Source organism: Chrysemys picta, chromosome 5, assembly GCF_011386835.1.
Source record: "Chrysemys picta bellii isolate R12L10 chromosome 5, ASM1138683v2, whole genome shotgun sequence".
NCBI lineage: Eukaryota > Metazoa > Chordata > Testudines > Emydidae > Chrysemys > Chrysemys picta.
The window spans coordinates 59158909-59178132 of NC_088795.1; the positions used below are offsets into that span (position 1 = coordinate 59158909).

Here is a 19224-nt window from a genome sequence, read left to right on the forward strand (position 1 = left end):
CCCCACTAGCAGATTATAGATTTCCCAGTGAAGATCTATCTGGTGGTTACTGCTGGTTGACTGAGCAGTAATTTCCCTGTGCACCTGTATCCTCTCTAAGAGAGATGTGCAAGCACAGGGATTAGTCAATGGCAATGTTGGTACAAAGAGTTAGGTGAGTGGAACATGGTCCCCTAGAAGGGCAGGTTAGGGTGTGCAATGATATGCCAACAGATTCATTTGGTTTTCCTGGCTGTGGCCCCTTTCCTCCCTGCACTGGCTCAAATTCTCCCTCTTGTCCAACCCCAACCAGAGATTTGCCTTGAAATTATGCATGTTTTTCATTCCCTTGGGTCTATCTGCCAGAAGGTAACATGTGGCCCATGGTTTGCATTTTATTTTAAGAATTTCTATTACAGCAGTCAGAGCCTTTCAAAATACTTCACTTCCCTTATTCCCATAGGCAGAAAGAATGGCAGGAAAAATTGTTCACAGCAGTATGAAGAGATGTAAAAGTACTACATTTTTAATTATAAACAAGAATGTTAAAATATGGTTTTAATCAGGTAGGTTTTCCTCCTAGACCAATGCTTCCTTCTCGTAATATATGTAACCTGACTGGCTGTAAAAATAATGGTCAGTTGGAGCAGCTTAGGAGTTTTAAGGCAATTTTGTATTAACCTAAACTCCTCTCCTCCCACTACTATTGTGTGTGGCGCCTCATGATGAGCCAGGTCACCAATACACAGACTGCATACAAGTGAGGATACACCATAAGGCTTACATTTTAGTTACTGATGAGGCATAGATGTTGGTATGTATATTCTGACACACAATATATCTAGAGATATTTCCATGGCTTAAATACACCATCTACTATTTCCATGAGATCATTAACTCTTAGTAAGTTGTACGTTTTTGAGTATGCATAAGCTTCTAGTTCTTTTAAGTCTGTGACCTAAAATATCTTTCCTACCTACATTTGTCATGATTTAAAGTTCAATATCTTGAACCCTTTCAAAACTACAAGGGAGCACTATGCCCATCAGGAAGCTGGGAATTTCCCTGCTGTAATGGTACAAAACTTTTGATTCTAGATCTGCAGGGTAATGAAAAACTGGATTACGTTTATGGCATTTTTTATATTTACAAACTCCACTAATGGTCCAGATTGGATATCTGCCCGTCTTGGTCATCTGGCTGTGGCAACTTTGGAGAAAAAAGAAAAAAAAAGTTTCTCAGGCAGGATGATTAAAGGGAAAAAAAAACAACAGCTGACTGAAGAAGCTCAGAGGTTGGGCATGTTAGTGTAAGTCCTCGGGGAGATATATTACTGGGCAGGCAGAAGGTGTGGTTGTCAAAGTTACATGATAAATTCATTTAACACACGATATAGAATGATTATGCACATAGATACACTATCTGATTTCTCATTACTTTAATATTCATCCATGAGTAGACAGAATAACTTACCATCGGCAATGACACTAGACTTCACTTTGCACGTCTATTCATAACACATACCAAAAATGATCAACCTTGACCTATTTTTTATTATAAAATACACACCTATATATAATATAGTATAATACAGAGATTATATATTACACTAAATAAATATATATCAGAAGGAATATCTTGTCCTCAGCTGAAAAATATTAAAGGAAAATGCTGCATTGGAGGAAACCTCAAATACCAATGAAGCTTGGAACAGATACTGCTAGATAATACTCGCGTTGCACTGTACCCTAGCTAAAAAGTCTCAGAAGTCTCTTCATCAATCTAGTTCTGATCAAATTCTTCTTTTCCTTCCTTTTGTTTTTTTACCGCTCAGTTCTATCTTGCAGACAGTATGGAGTAACTCAAAAACAAGAGGAGTAGGCTCAGGAGAATGAGAACAGATAAGAATAGTACAAATTCAACAGAGTTAATCAAAGAGCAAAATCTTTAGAAATGTATTAAGTAAAGTGGCTGTCACTGTTTAAACTGAGATAACTCCACATTTTTCACTTCTTTACTCCTAAATGATTTTTCCAGGCCACAATGTAAGCGAACATAGATCACGGTTATATTGATAATGCAGCTGTTCTTGAAAAATTAAAAACTACATAAAAGTTTAATGTGTTGTAGGCTGTTATGCTGATTACTCCTACTTCAGTTATTATTTCCATCTTTTAATGTCCTTTTACAGAGAGATTATTTTTATGCTTTCTCTGCCAAAACAAAAATCTTAGCACAACCGGTATTTTCTTCTTTTAATAAAAAAAATCCAAAGACCCATTTATACTGGAAGCTATATTGCACAGATTCAGTATAACACAAAACTAGCCACAATAAACACTCAGTAAAAATTCAATACAAATCATTCCAAGCATTTGTGGTTGTTTTCCACCTCACATTTAAATCTTTCTAGTACTTCAAGTATGATAAACAGTCTTCCCACGGGGTGTTTCCTAGACAATGTAGAGTGAAGATAATACTGTCCATTACCTCACGTAAAAATATGGTTACTTACCTGAAACTGTTGTTCTTTGAGATGTGATGCAGACATATATTCCATACAGGTGCGTGCACGCTCAGCTCACCGGAGACAGAGAACTTTCCTTAGCAATACCCATGGGGTGGCGCTCATGCCCTGGAGCTACAGGTCCTCCCCTAGCCATATAAATTCAGCAGTGCCCTGACCTCAGTTCTTTCAAGCAGAACATCACAAGTACAGACTCCAATGCAGATGATATGAAGGAAGGGTCATGGAATACACGTCTGCATGCCATCTGGAAGAACAAATGCCTTACCAGAGTTTCAGAGTAGCAGCCGTGTTAGTCTGTATCCGCAAAAAGAAGAACAGGAGTACTTGTGGCACCTTAGAGACTAACAAATTTATTAGAGCATAAGCTTTCGTGGACTACAGCCCACTTCTTCTTCGGAAGCTTATGCTCTAATAAATTTGTTAGTCTCTAAGGTGCCACAAGTACTCCTGTTCTTCTTTTTACCAGAGTTTGCATCTGAACTGGACACAGCCGTAATGGCATAGTGGTTTGCAAAAGTATGCAGAGAAGAACAAGTGGCATCCCTGCAAATGTCCAATATAGGCATGTCACTTAGAAATGCCGTTGATGTCGTGGAATGAGCTCGTACCCATTGTGGAGGCATAGCCCAGACCACTTTATATGCTGTCAGGAAGTTGCTCACTTGGAGACTGTCTGTGAAGAGACTGCTTGACCCTTCATTTGTTTCGCATATGAAACAAACAGATGAGGTGAAGAATGGAAAAGTTTACTTCTATCCAGACAAAAAGCTAATCATTGCCTAACATCAAATGTGTGAAGATGCTGCTTCTCTGGGATTGAATGCAGCTTAGGGAAGGACACTGGTAGACATATAACTGTGAAATCACTTCAAACAAGCAGTTAGGGTACAGCTGCAGAGTTACTTTGTCTTTGGAAAACTGCGTAAGGAGGCTCCACCATCCAAGCCTGTGACTTGCACATTCTCCATGCAGACATGATCGCCACAACGAAGACAGTTTTCTAACACAGAAGGGAGAAAGAAGAAGTTCCCAGAGGCTCGAATGGAAGTCCCATAATAGTGGCTAATACACTATTAAAACCCCTTAAAGGAAGTGGCTCTTTTACCAGTGGGTGCAGATGAGTGACTCCTTTCAAGAAGCTCACTGTCATGGAGTTTGAAAACACTGATTTCCTTTACATGGGTTGATGAAATGCTGAAATCATCAGCAGGTGGACGCTCAATGAACTAAGTACAAGATCAGAAGACTGAAGGTGTAACAGGTACTCCAAGATGTTCTGGATACAAGCCAGAGTTGGTTGATCTCCTCATGCTAATTATCATACCAAGAACCACTTTCATTTGGGTGGTTCTTGGTATGGTAAGGAGGGGTTCCTACTATTAAGCAAGACCTGCTGGACCTCCACCAAACATTATTCCTCCTCATCTATCCATGCAGCATCCACGCTGTGAGATGCAGGTAGCTGAGTGCAAAAACCCGATTGTGATGCTGAGTCAGGAGTTTGGGATGAAGGAAGGGATAAGAGAGACTGAACTGATAACACAAGAAGGTTGGAAAACCAACTCTGTCTTGACCACGCTGGAGCAATGAGAATGAGGTTGGCATAGTCCAATTTCAGTTTGAGAATGATCTGCAGGATGATTGGAATTGGAGAAAAAGCATACAGGAATGCCAACTCCCACCTCAGGTGAAAAGTATCAGTCAAGGAGTGTGTACACTCCAAAGTCAAGATGTGATCAGGCTCTGGCAGTTTCGCATCAGGGAAAACGTTACCCCTGTGGCAGATCCCTTACTTGGGATACAGAATCACCTGGCAGATCACCTCAGCAGAAATTTCTCTGTGAATCACAAGTAGTCTCTGAAGTGCAGAGTCTTATGGTCCATTTTTGGAGTTTGGGCCATTCCAACAATCAACCTGTTCTCCATGAGCGGCAACAAGAAATGGTGGTTGTTTTGCTCCCAGTGGGGTCTCAGTCCAGACTCAAAGGCACAACCTGGCATTTTGGAATACCTGTGTCCATGCAACCATATGGCCTAGCAACCTCAACCATACTTGGACTGTGGCTGAGGATTCAGACTGTTGCTCCAGACATAAGTGATGAATCACCTGGAATCGCTTGGTCAACAGAAACACACTCAAACTCACAGAATCTATCTGGGCCCCAATTAACTGCTTCTTTGAGTTGGAACCAATGTTGATTTTGTGTTATTTATGATGAGACCTAGATGATTAAGTAGGCATAGTGTGAAGTGAACATGAGATAGGACTTTGTCTCTGGACTTGACCCTCAGTAACTCAGAGCCCAGATATGGAAAGAGATAAATTCCCTTCTTTCTGAGGTGCACTGTTACTGCAGAGCAGAAGCCGAGAAGGAGAAGACAGGCTGAAAGGCAGTACAATATACTGGTAGTGCTGGCCAGCTATGACAAATGTGAGGAACCTCCTGTGGCTCAGGAGGATTGCTACATGGAAATAAGCATCCTGAAGGTCCAGGACAGCAAACCATTCATTGTGATTCAAGGCGGGGAGTTGGTAGGGTAACCTTATGGAATTTCACATATCTGATGTATTTTTTGAAACTGCAGAAATGGAGGACAGGTCATATAACTCCCTTGGGCTTGGGGACCAGAAAATACTGATGCTGCAGGGGAACCTCCTCTATGGCCCCCATGCCAGTAGAGACTGAAACTGCTCTAGGAGCAGTATCTTGTGAGAGAGGTCCCTGGAAAGGAACATGGTGGGGATGGGGGTGAGAAATGGAGAGGAACTGTATGGCAAAACCTGACCATCAAACAGTAAGTCCTCAGTGATCTGCTGCACATTGGACACAATGCCTGAGTCCTGCAGCCACGAGGCCTTTCTCATGGTCACAGCCTATGCCATAAATCTGCCTGAGGCATCCACCTCATCCAGAGCTGCCTGCAAGGAAGTCTTGGCCATCACACAGACTTCTGCAATGAATGCCATAAACTCTTAACTCAAGGGTTTTGGCAACTTCTCTGTGAACTTAGACAAGACTGTCCAATTGACACAGTCATATTTACAGAGCAACACCTGTTGGTTCCTGATGTAAATTTGCAGGGAAGAGGAGGTATAAATCTTTTTCCCTACCAAGTCCATCCTCTTGGACTCTGTTCTGGGATGTGAATTTACACCTGCCCTGCCCAGCCCTGTCATTTGCTGCAGTTACCACCAGCAAGTTAGGAGCCAGGTAGGAGTTGAAACCCTCATACTCTTGCATGGGAATGAAGTACCATTTCTCTGAACATTTCGCCATAGGGTACAATGAAGCTAAGGTGTTCCAGACGGCCTTTGCAGGCTCCAACGGAGCCTCATTTATCGGCAGGGCTACTCTTCCTAGAATTGATGATTGGAGAATATCTAGCAGCTATGTGTATTTTCCTGTAGGAGTTATGCCTGCATACCTAAGAAAGCAGTCATATGCCTCAGAAGGTCCTGATATGCCTCAGGTGTCCCTTGCTGAGGCACAACAAGAACCTTTGCCCCTCCACAACATACAGTGCTTGAACCCATTCACCTGCACATCCACTAATGTTATATATGCCATCATGTGCCAGGAATGCCCCTCTGCCATGTACATTAGCCAATCCGGACAGTCCCTCCGCAAAAGAATAAATGGACACAAATCGGACATCAGGAATGGTAACATACATAAGCCAGTAAGTGAACACTTCAATCTCCCTGGTCATTCTATTACAAATTTAAAACTCTCTATCATTGAACAAAAAACTTCAGAAACAGATTTCAAAGAGAAACAGCAGAACTAAAATTCATTTGCAAATTTAACACCATTAATCTGGGCTTGAATAGGGACTGGGAGTGGCTGGCTCATTACAGAAGTAGCTTTTCCTCTCCTGGAATTGACACCTCCTCATCTATTATTGGGAGTGGACTACATCCACCCTGATTGAATTGGCCCTGTCAACACTGGTTCTCCACTTGCAAAGTAACTCTCTGCTCTCCATGTGTCAGTATATAATGCCTGCATCTGTAACTTTCACTCTATGCATCTGAAGAAGTGAGGTTTTTACCCACGAAAGCTTATGCCCAAATAAATCTGTTAGTCTTTAAGGTGCCACCAGACCCCTTGTTGTTTTTGTAGATACAGACTAAAACGGCTACCCCCTGATACTTGAACCCAGGTGAAGGCACCACACAGGGCAGCCAGCTACTCTAACACTAAACTAAACCTAAGGCACTACTACTACTACCATATACAGGATAAGTTCTCAGAAAACTGAGACCGAAAGTGTGAGGTGAAGGCACCATAAAAAGCTCCGACTCTAGCCACTGGCAATGATAATGAACTGAGGGGGTCAGGGAGACAATGCCCTTATCTGGCTCAGGGATGGGGACTGGGGCCACAAGGCATGAGTGCCACTTCTATAGATACTAGACAAAGTTCCCTGGCTCTGGTACTCTGGATGCACACACATCTACATGAAATAAATGGCTGCATCTACTTGAAGAATAACTGTTTCAAATGCAGGTGTTAATAAATTTTTTCTACAGGCCAAACGCTCCAGTCCCTACTTTACTAGACCCTAATTTTATATTATGTCTTTCCCTAAGATGTCTGGATTTTAGCTCAAAGACACAGCACAGAAAAATCTTTTTATGTTTGCATCAGCTTTCACACCCATATAAGTCAGCTTCATGATCCTCTTAGACAAATTCATGCTGGAGCTCAGACTGTCTGTATGTGCAGCTTGAGGGGGCAACAGGGCTATGTGGAAGAATATTTACTGATTGAAATGTCTACCAGCCTTCACCCTAGTATCTTTTTCAACAAATAGAAAGCGACAAAAATTGGAAGCCTATGTAAGTCTACAATTATACAGTGAACATCAAACCTCACATTTGTGAAGTGAAAATTTCATTGTTTAAATGTTTCTTCATTTGCTTCTTTCTGGCATATATCAAGCCACGATTTCAAATAAAACTATTTTAACTGTATATTGATAATAATCTGTTCTCAGTGATAAATATTTTATTTTAAAACATGATAAACTGTCACATTTATTCTATAATTAAAATAATTATAACTAAATTTGGTTCTAGTTTACAGCTCTGAATAGAGGAAGCAAAACCTATCATGATCCACTTTATACTTTTTAACAAAAGCCATACTCTTTGTTTCCTGAGAGCCCACAAAGTAATATTTGGCAGGAGTTCTAAGGAATATTTTAGAAAATAGCTTTTTCCTAATGGAGCTGTTGTACCTGGATACAAGACTTCTACTATACTGATATATGGTAGTATTACCAATGATTTTAAGGATTTAGTATTTCGCCTTTTTCTATCAACAAATGCACTACATTTTAATTTGACATCCTGGCAAGGCCAAATAAAAATAATGGTGACTATAACTGTACAGAATTCTGTATATATGCAATAGTACATTAAAATATGCTAAAAGAAAGTTTTTAAAGTTGCAAAGTTGAACACTAAAAAGTTAGGAACAGACAGAATTAAGATTATTCATATTACTTTTTTCACAAGACTCTTGCCTCACTCAGTACCCAGTGAATGAATGGACAATGGGATGGACAGTACTCAGCAAATTAAACAGTTGTTCAACATTTACTTTTACCTCATCGCTCAATGTGTGTGAAACTTAGACACAGAGAGATTAAGGCCAACATTTGCAGAAATGTCCACTAATTTTGTATGCCTCAGTGACAGAGTCATCAGACTTGAGTCTCCCTGTGTTCCCAACTGGCCTGTGCCAACCAAACTCACAAAGCAAGAGCGATGAAGATTTATTGCTGCACTTAGGCAGAACAGAATCCATTACATTCTGAGTATGACAGTGTTTAACAAATGTTTTCTCTTTCCATATTTGAAAGCAAGCTTACCTCTCTCAATACAGGATCAGTTATTGAACTCAGATTGACTGCTCCTTCATAGGTTAAATAGTAGAATACATTCAGGGATCGGACAGCCTCTGGCCCTTGCTGTTTGTAGCCAAAAATTAGATCAATCCATTGGTGAAGCTGGCACGAAACAAACTCACTCTCCAAGGCCTGCAACAAAATGTAAAATATGTTATCCTGACTTCTGCTATTATTCTTTCTTAAGAAACTTGAATATTCATAAATAGGACATGAAATCATCTTTAGTAGTTCCCCTGCACCAATGCTACTAATATTTTAGGAAGTGTACAAAAATTTCTAACATGTACAAAAGCATACTAGGGTGGAAAGAACCAGCCATGTGGACCACCTGCCCCACCCCTCAAAATCCAGATGGGAGAATTGCTCCTCATCCTATCAATGAAGAGGGCAGGGATAAGACAAACAACCAAAATGAGCCTGCCCCGCTTTCTGTGGGATGGGGAGGGTGAATGCATGGTATCTTAGACCAGTTGTGACATGTGGACAGAGGGCTGAGAGATTTGAGGATATTAAAGTAACTGGGGGTGATCAGGTGAAATGCAACTAAGTAGTTCTGTATACCACACATGTTTTCATATATGTTAGTTTGCTATTACTTTTGTCTGTATATTTATGCTTGTCCAAGATTGTAATTTTAGGGTATATTTATGCTGCAATTAAACCCGTGGTTGGCTTGTGTCAGCTGGCTCAGGCTGCAGGGTATAAAATTGCACTGTAGACATTTGGGCTTGGGTTGGAGCCTAAGCTCTGGGACCATCACACTTTGCAGGGTTGCAGAGCCTGGAGCTTCAGCCCAAGCCCAAATGTCTACAGCACAGTTTTACAGCCCCGAAGCCAGAGCTCCGTGAGCTCAAGTCAGCTGACACAAGCCAGCCACAGGTGTTTAACTGCAGTGTAGAAATACCCTTATTGAACCAGGAACTGTCTTTTTCTATGTGTATGTATGGTACCAGGCACAACAGGTACCCAATTTTGACTGGGGCCTCCCGGAGCTACAGTAAGACAAATAATAAACAAATTAATAACAAAATATTCTTCCATATAACCCAGTTAATATGTAACACACTACTCTAGAACCATATGTTCCCTAAGGCATCAGTTATCAAGTTAATTTTGAAAACCCAGGACAGAGAAAGCAATTCAGATAACTCTAAAAAGTAGAAATTAAAGAAAACGTTCAAATGAATTTCCTCTTCTCAAGTTGTGGCATGCAGAAGATACTTTGCCAAAATAGTAAAAAAAAATGTTAAAAGATTAAGAAAAATGCATATTAGGTATTACATACACAAATTAAAAAAATATTATATAATTAAAATACAGCTTAAAGAAACCTGCCATTGGGACAGCATCTAGATACTAGATTGCCTGGAATTGTTCAGATACCAAGGTAACTGCATGTAATTGGCGTGTAGGTCCCAGGTTTGAAGTAAGGGGAGGTAAGTCTGCTGGTGATTTTACCTCGGGACAGATTTACCCATGAGTGCACGGAGAGTAGGTAAGCAGCAACTTCTAAGAAGCTAAGGAAGGTCCATTCACATAGTGGTACTAGCAGATTATCATCACACTTCTTTGCTTACTGAAAGGATTTTGGAACTGTTTCACAATTTCTTATGCTGATCAGAAGATTCATTTAACAGACTTAACCAGTCTGTTGCATATTTACGGATGAGAACTTGTACTCCATGGTCTCCGTGCCTCAAGTTTATCACAAAAAGCACCAACAGATGTGCAAGACTGGTTATATTAGCATCTCCTTCACATTTCTGCCTATGGGTAACCTCCATCTGGTCTCCCTCAGTCTCATACCCCAATAAAGTCCCTGGTGAATATATAATTATTCACCCCACCACTAGCATTTCTCAGTTAGAAGTCAATTAATTTGTAAGATTTCTTCATGCACTACTCATCTTTCAGACACACAGGCAAGCCAGACCTCATTAACATGGAGGCAGTACAAAAGCGGAAAAATCTACTGCTAGTTGAAGTCATGTGGGTACACTGGCAGCAAGATATTTGGCTTCTCATTCAAAGGCCAATATTACTCAAAGTGGGCCATATCTATGAGCTACTTTTTTTCATGTGCAATCTTCGGAGCATTCAGTTCTTTCCTTAAATGGGCAATGGGTTCAAAACAATGCTTAGAACTTGAAAGGTTTTTGTTCAGGGCTGTAGGTCCTCCAAATTTCACTCACTAATTTAAAAAAAATCCTACCTAGATAACCTACTAAGGGATATAATCTAGATAGAGTGGCCAGAAATTTTTGCCTCACACAGGACTAAGTTGGTAGACTTGGAGAGCTGTTTTCTGGGTTATAGGCATTTCACCTAGACAGAGAGAATTTTTCCATTGCCTGTCCTATACCACTGGTATACATTGAGCAGTTCATTTTGGCCTGTAGGTGACAAAATTTGTTCACTCCATCTCTGACTTTCACTTGGTGGACACATAATTCTGTACCCAAAGAACTCCACCATCCAGACCATCTGATGGTTATCTGGTGCACACCACACAAAGGCCCTAAATATGTTCAAAAGAACAAGCTGCTGAATTATCACTGTAGCATCACGTGGATACTCAGGGATATGGGCAGCTCTCAACTCGCAGTAAGTGGGATGTAGGCAGATAGGTCTGTCTCCTGCAGAGAGAAACTTTCGCTTGAGGGATGGAGGCTAGCCTATAAAGGTTGGGTGCAGGCATTTCTCTAAGGGAGATCAGATATGGTACCAATAGCAAGTACCAACTAGATGGCTGCTGTTTCTGCTCTAGGACTATATAAGACCATAAACTGGGTGGGTGGAAGGGTACCTGATTTGGGTATAAGAAAACTATGAACCACCCTCCACCCCTCTTCACAGCTGACAGGACTTCCAGCTTCTAATTCAGTTAAGTTTAGTAGTAGTATAGTTCAATACTTAAAAATAATGACATTTTTTGGTTTCTATAAAAAGACAGCGTGCCATTAAAATGTGGACATTTACTGCTCATGGTAGTCAAGTTTAACATCACATTCCCTATTCTAAATTTAGGGAATACTGAAATATCATGATACAGGAAAACATTACAGTGCAGCAAACAAAGATTTTACCATTGCCCACTGAACACATACACTTTGTATATACACATACAGAACCATTTTCTGCAGCATGCTGGAAGATTAAAACACTGTTCTGAAAATACTTGGCTAATTCACAATCCAATGCACAGAAAGCACACAATTAAATTAACAAAAATGAATCCTTGACCAAGTAAATCAGGTTCAATACATGTTCAAAGGTATTATCTAGAATGAATCTACTATATTTCTAAATATTTTATACAACGACTTTAAATTACTGGCAGGATTTGCTTTATCAATCTTGTGTAGAATTCAATTCAGTTCCATTTTTAATAAGTACAGATAAAACAATACAGAGAAGTATAATATTATTCTATGGGACCTACAGAAACTAAGAGCATTTTTCTTTTAAAGGAAATTCCTAATTTTGAACAGCAGAAGTTAAAATTAATCTGAAAACCTAAGAAACTGCTCTGGCATTTGTACAAAAAATGATGGGTTTGTTTCATTAACCGATGTCTGAAAACAACATTTAAATTGACACATAAAAACAGCCATTGTCTTAATTTGTGTGGTGTACTCCACACAAAAGCCCTAAATATGTTCAAATTAGAGCAAGCTGCTTGATTGTCACTGCAGTCTCATGTCACATTAATGCATGACAAACATTAAACCATACACTTAAATGGCAATTTATATCATTTAAATGTTTACTGCCAGACCAGCTCATCACTCATTTAAATGCGACTTTCTGACAGCTAATTTCAGTTAATTTTCCTCGATTCACTTAATTAGAACTTTCAATCAAGAAAAGACTTGTACATATTTTCCAGGTTTTTTTTTTTATTTGAATTCTCAGCTATTGACATGCTGAAAATATCCTCTAAAATGGATTACCAGATAGTATGTCATGTCCTACCAAAAAAAAAAAAAAATGACCACATGGAAAAAACCTTACAATATATATGCTTTGACAAGACTTATTTATGTAAAAGTACTTTTCATTCACACACACACACACACACACACACACACAAACACACACACACACTCTCTCTCCCCAATTAAAACTATAAAAAACAGCAACCAAGCAAATTAAAAATTAATGACTTCAAAATTGTTTAATAAGATAAAAATAGTCAGGAGTCTCATGAGTGACCATAGAGCTACAATGTGAGGCTATAAAATTCTACAAGGCTCAGCAAATGACAATGATGTGAATTAATTTTCTTGCTATCCTGCCAAAACCTTTTAACATTAGAACATATTTAGTTTCTCTTTTATCTATTTCATCTTAGATAATTTTTGTTTTAAGGGCATATGATTTTATATGTTCACTATGCAAACTGTATTTCACTATTTTTCATGAGCAAAAATTCCTAAAGGGAATGGCAAAGTGAAACATACTATAATGGTCATATTACACCCATAAAACACATGGGCATGGATAACTACTGTAATATTGTTCTGCAATCTCTTCAGGTTACCAAACATATAAATCTAACAATCTCTTAAAAATTACAGTCTCACCATTTATTCATGGAACTGCTGGTGGACATCCTGAATTTGCTTCCCTTTTGCAATGTTAAGATAAAAATGTTCTTTTAAATTACATAGATTTAGAATTATAAGTACAGGAAATTAACAAGGGAAAGACGATGGAGATTATTTGTTGTATCATTTACACTATATTAGGGCATTTTTAACATCTTTGTCCACTTTTCAGGACACAAATATGAGGAATAAAAGAAAAATGAGTAAGATGAACATCAGTATTCACAACACTGCAGGAAAGGCCAAATATAACATACAATTTCAAAAAGATAAATAAGGTTTTCTGTCATTCTAGGTTAACAGTTATGGTATTTGGGTGATTATGAATTAGACTTAAAAGAGTGGAATATGATTGAACTTCAAAGTGATTAAAAACAAACTAAATTTTCAAGGAAAACACCAGAGTATAATACTAAAAATCCAATTTGACTATAACTAAAATCAAAACCCCTTTCAAAACCTGAAAAATGTAAAGTACAACATTCATAATCCTAAAATAAATCTACTATATTCATAACAAATTCTCTTCTTTTAAAAGGGTGTTGGTGTGTTTTTTAAATTATTCTCCCAATATTTACCCACTTAAAAAATAAAACTGAGGCCATGGAATGCTAAACATTGAGGATTACTCAGACCACTAGGACAGACAGTCCTCATTAAGGCCAGAGTTAAATACGGTGTGCCGCTATGGGATACTAACATTCTTCCCATGCTGCTCTTAAAACTAGCCAATCAATTGTTAGTACTCCCATAACAGTATGGATACAGTACATCATTTACATCCAATGTGTGCTCCGAGTAAAATTTGTAAAAGAAGAAAAAGAAAAGAAATACCGCTACAATGTCCAACACAATACAGTAATGTTCAACTCTATTGAGTTATTATAAAATAAATCAGTGATTAATGTCCAATTGTTAAGGATCAAATAAGATCATGAAAAGACTGTCATGTGAAGCTACACACAAATTGTCAGTTCAGTCCAGTGGGACTCATATTAGCTTTGACAAACTGTCTTGGGGCTGATAGCTGTTTTTTTAATGAGATCTATTAGGCAGAGACTAAAACACTTGAGATATGCTAAAAAGTACAGTATACAGATGTCAAACACAAACACCTATTAGTAACTTTCATTTGTCCATTCCCAAGGCAGAAATGCGTCAGAAACATTAACCAAGTGAGGCTATGGTATTACAAGGGAAATTTCAAATTATTCAAAAATATATTTCAAATGCAAAATGCAATGTTATTAAATAAAATGCAATTTAAACTCTCCAAATATAATTCTGAAATTTGTGATTTACTATGTGGCTTTTTATTGCCTATTTTATAAAAAGAACAGAAAAAAGTATTGAGGACTGTATTTTATATATCTTAAAGGTGCAATACAAAAAGCATTAGGCAAAATGTGGTCAAAATGCAACAAAAATGCTAAATTAACATGGCTAGAAACAATTTTCTTTCTATAGTTAAGTTGCTAACAATACCACATTTACTAAATACCATTATATTTTAAGACTCTGACACACTTTTAAAGTAACCACCTCAAGGGTTTTTCCCCTATAAAATATTTTTTTTTCTATTTTAGTCTAGATAACAGTGCACGGCATGTGAAATAGTACATATTTTAAAAACAAATATTAGCGATTAGGATTATTCTGATTTTTCATTTAGACAAATACATTAAGTATACATCATTTCAACAGTATATGCACTATTTAGACAAACTTATTTACAGTGAAACTATTCAGAAATATAAGGCCACATTCCTGCTCGCCTTACTCTCCCAATGAGTATTAAGTAGCTTTTAATATAACCAAAATAAAAGAAGACATCTGATGGACAGTAAAACTATTTTTTGAACATGCACTTGAACTTGGGTCTATATGTTTTACTTCTGTACATTTTTCTAGGAACACATTAATTTGGCACGTAAAAAAATTAAATAATTTCAAACCTCTTAGAACATTGGTGTTTGCCAGATGTACAAATGCAAATAAATGTCCATAGTCTCCAAAGGGTTAACGTATTTTGCTACCACTTTGAAACAAGGGATGCCATTACAATGAGTCAAAATAAAACTGAGTCATTATGAAATTCATTATAAATCTCCAACTCCCAATCAAAGAAAAAGTCTACATATGAATAGGAAAGCTCTAATTAGGTGGTCTAGAGACTGGAAACACAAATAATAAGATATTCTGATTTATAATTTATAAAAATGTACCCATACAGAGTATTGCAAAGGTAACAGCCACACTACTCAAGTGCCAGACAACTAATTTAAATATGTTAAGCATATTTTAGGTTACACACACACACACAAAATAAAAATCAAAAACCAACTGGTCTGTTATGTTTGCATGTGCCGGATTTCAAACACTAGTGGTAATGTTTCCTTAACATTGATATATGACCTTTGTAATTTACAAAGAAGAAGGCTGGTTTTTTCAGGCTAATTAGAACTGTTTCAAATTTTCCTGCTAAATATATGACAGAAAATCCTTTCAACTTTTTTTTTATTATTATTCTAGAGTTTCTTTCCATGTCAACTTTGTTCCAATCAAAATATGCTTTGAATTAAATGATTTTGATTGAATATGTGGATCACATTTCATTTCTAAGATTTAAAGTCCAAAAAGGAAAAGTTTAGCCTGGTCAAACAAAACGAGAGCAGCCACTTTGCGGAAAGCTACTCACATTTACAAAGACTGACAAATTGTTTGTGTGCACCATTAGGTCTAGTTTTTGCAATAGTTGCCAGATTTCCTGTCCTTCTAATAAGATATTAACTCTTTAAATGCTGACCTATAAGTAACCAACTGTATTTCAATTTTAAATGTAACTTTTCCCATATACACTCTTCTGAGCACAAGAGAAAATAGAAATCTAAAAAAATCTAATCTGTTATTAGGCATGTATCAAGCTAAAGCTTGCCCTGCAGGAATTGCAGGAAGGAAGAAGACAGCAGACCTGCTATTATTGACAAAACTCAACATTCCGTATGGAGTGATACAAATTTCACAAATATGAAACTATCATTAAAATTTTGCATACAATTGGTGGTCTCTAACTTGTTCTTAAGTAATTTAATTTCTATACCAGTAAATTCTTGGATTTTTATTAATTTATTGTACTTTGTCATTTATTATAGACATCAAACATTGCAGGCACTCTGAGTGACTACTGTACTTTTCAGACTACACAGATTAGATTACTCTATTTTAATTCTCATTTTTTGCAATTGTGTTTAGAAATGCATTGACAATTTATTCATATTTCTATTTAGCTAAGTTTGTATTTTACTTCACATCTCTAAACACTACCACTTTGCCTCTCTGTGCCTCAGTTTCCCCGTGTGAAACAGAGATACAGATACTAACCCCTTTTGTAAAGCACTTGGAAATCTATTGATGAAAAGCACTGTAAAAGAGGTAGTTATTACCAAAAGACAAGGAAACAAGACAAAGAACGATATAAGAAATGGGCAGCTGAGGGAATACATACATGGGGTATGTATGGCTTTCTAAAAAAAATGCAAGTTAACTCAAAAGATAAATAGAATGGTAGCTTTTCTAGAAAGAATAATATAATGCTGTGGACTGTGGAAAATAATCACACTAAAAGATCTTTATAACAGAATTTTTTTTGGAATCACCTATAAAGCATTAAGCTAGGTTCACAGAGTTCTTTGGAATAGCATAACATAATGAAAAGTGATTTCGTGGCAAAGAGATTTTGGTGCAAACAGCACTGCATTGAAAAGACACTTCAGAATTTAGTACCTCAAAGATCCTTTCTAAATTTATATAATCTATTACCCAAATGTTAATTAGTACCAAGTTTTGATAAAAATCTCAAGGACTTGTGCACTTTTTGTCAAGGCAAACACTCTTTCTGCAATTGTTATTTTACAGTTTTAAATGGACTAGTCAACCAGCTGTTACATATTTTATACAGTTAAGGATGCATTTCCTTTGAAATTCATAGTTTTAATATTAACTGAAGCTTGTATTGTTACATGCCAAGATCAAAAGAATTAGGCAAACTTGCAAAACTGTCTTCAGTCTGTATTCATAGCGACTGCACTACTAGGTACAGTGGTCACCTTCAAAAACTTGCCAATTGCCTTATTTAATTATTTCCTAGTATACTAGGTTCTATTTAGGCAGCACACTAAGTAACCACAGGGAGGAGTAGGTAATCCTGAAAATATTGAAGTATATTTTCTAAGGCACAAGTAGCATTTTTTAAGCATGAGCACTGTACACAATCATATATGCAGCCATATGATACAATTTTACATTTTTTAACATGGAAAATTTCAACAATTAACTAACACCACTTCACCTAAGCATCTAAAGTCAAGAAGTCTATAATGTTCAAACTTACACACTGATCCTGCAAACATTTACACAGACATTTAACTTTACTCATGTGGACAGTTTCATTGGCTTCAATGGGAAGTCTCACGAGTGAAGTAAAACATCTGTTATGTTTCCAGGATCAAGGCCATACACTTAAGATAGCTGCTATAAGAATACATACAGCACATGGATATTGGATTTCTTTTTGGTTTAGTGGGAGACAGGTAGTTGGCCTCATAGGGTATGTCTACACTGCATAAAAGACCTGCATCACCAAATCAATTGACTCAGACTTGCAGGGGCTAAAAATAGCAGTGTAGATGTTTGGACTCCAGCTAGAGCTAGGGCTCTGAGACCTCCACCCTTGCAGAATTTCATAGCCTATGCTCCAGCCCACGCCCAAAAAGCTACACTTCTATTTTTAGCCCCACAAGCCCAAATCAGTTGACCAGGGCTCTGAAACTTGGTACCAGGAATTTTTCTTTGCAGTGTAGACATACCCATACAAACACAAAATACCGAAGGCCCCACTCTAAAATCCAAATATTTGGATAATTTTCTTCTATATGAGAGAAGAGCCTTTCACTCTATATAGCCAATAAAACATTAAATCAGAACAGAGTGAAGAATGTAGCTGCTGAGTTTGTGGAACATCAATTTTCTTTCTTTTGTTAGTTATTCAAAATTATTAAAAATTTTGCATGATTTTGTTTATGGTTAGCCAATTAAAATACAGAATTTGAGCAGCATTTATCTGTATTTGACACATCACATGATACTGTTTTTGCTCCTTGATTGGATGACTGAAACTCAGTCAGAATTCTGATGCAAATATTTCCAGAAAGCAATTTTAAAATTTGCTACAGCAAATATTCAAAGTGTGTGACCTTAAAATTATTTCTGTGAATATTCATGCAAATAAACCTAATGCATCGATGTCCGTTGTAAGAGTACACATAGCAAGTGTTCCAGAGGGTCACACACCTTGCTACTCATGTAGGTGCAGTGCTGTGTGTCATCCAACTTTTTCAGTGCAAATGGCTTTGCAGGTTTAAGGATTATCTGAGAAGTTATCCAAGAGACAGAGTCTGAAATTGACTGCCCCTAGAAACTGAGAATGTAGCTGTGGAAGCTGAATCTGGAAGAGTTCTGACAGTAATGAATTCCTCACTGGAACAGCATAATATGGTGACCAGGTGTCTGGTTTTCAACCCAGTTGGAAAGTGACCCTGCCGGCTCCGGTCAGCACCGCCGAACAGGCTGTTAAAAGTCCGGCCACTGGTGCTGCGGTGCTAAGGCACACTAGTACCAACTTGTCCTGGCTCTGCGCTGTGCCCTGGAAGTGGCCAGCAGGTCTGGGTAATAGGAGGCCGGGGGGGAGGAGGGAATGTGCACCCACAGGGCTCCGCGCACTGCCCCTGCCCCGAGCACTGGCTCAGCACTCCCATTGGCCGGAAAATGGCCAATGGGAGCGGGGTGAGGGAAGGGCTGTGCACAGGCGAGAGCAGCATGTGGAGCCTCCTGGCCCCCCCACCTAGGACCCAGGGGCATGTGCACCATGGTGCCAGGACAGGCAGGCAGCCTGTCTTAGCCCCCGTGCTGCACCACTGACCAGGAGCCACCTGAGGTAAGCCCACGCCCCAAAACAAGCCCCAACCCCCGCCCCAGCCATGAGCCCCCCCCAAACCCAGAGCCCCCTCTTGCACTCCAAACCCCTCATCCCCGGCCCCACCCCAGAGCCAGCACCCCCAGCCCAGAGCCCTCACCCCTTCCAAACCCCAAAAACCTGCCTCAACCCGTAGTCCACTCCTGCACTCCGAA

At 38.4% G+C, this 19224-nt stretch overlaps 1 protein-coding gene across 7 annotated transcripts in view; it reads right to left on the reverse strand.

Annotated features, from left to right (window-relative positions):
• The window catches only part of LRBA (LPS responsive beige-like anchor protein), a 551104-nt gene that overhangs the window by 62440 nt on the left and 469440 nt on the right, over positions 1–19224 (reverse strand). For all 7 annotated transcript variants that reach the window (XM_065597797.1, XM_065597794.1, XM_065597798.1 and 4 more), the window contains exon 48: positions 8390–8557. In XM_065597797.1, coding sequence (XP_065453869.1) covers positions 8390–8557 — 168 coding nt within the window. The remainder of the gene's footprint in view (positions 1–8389; positions 8558–19224) is intronic.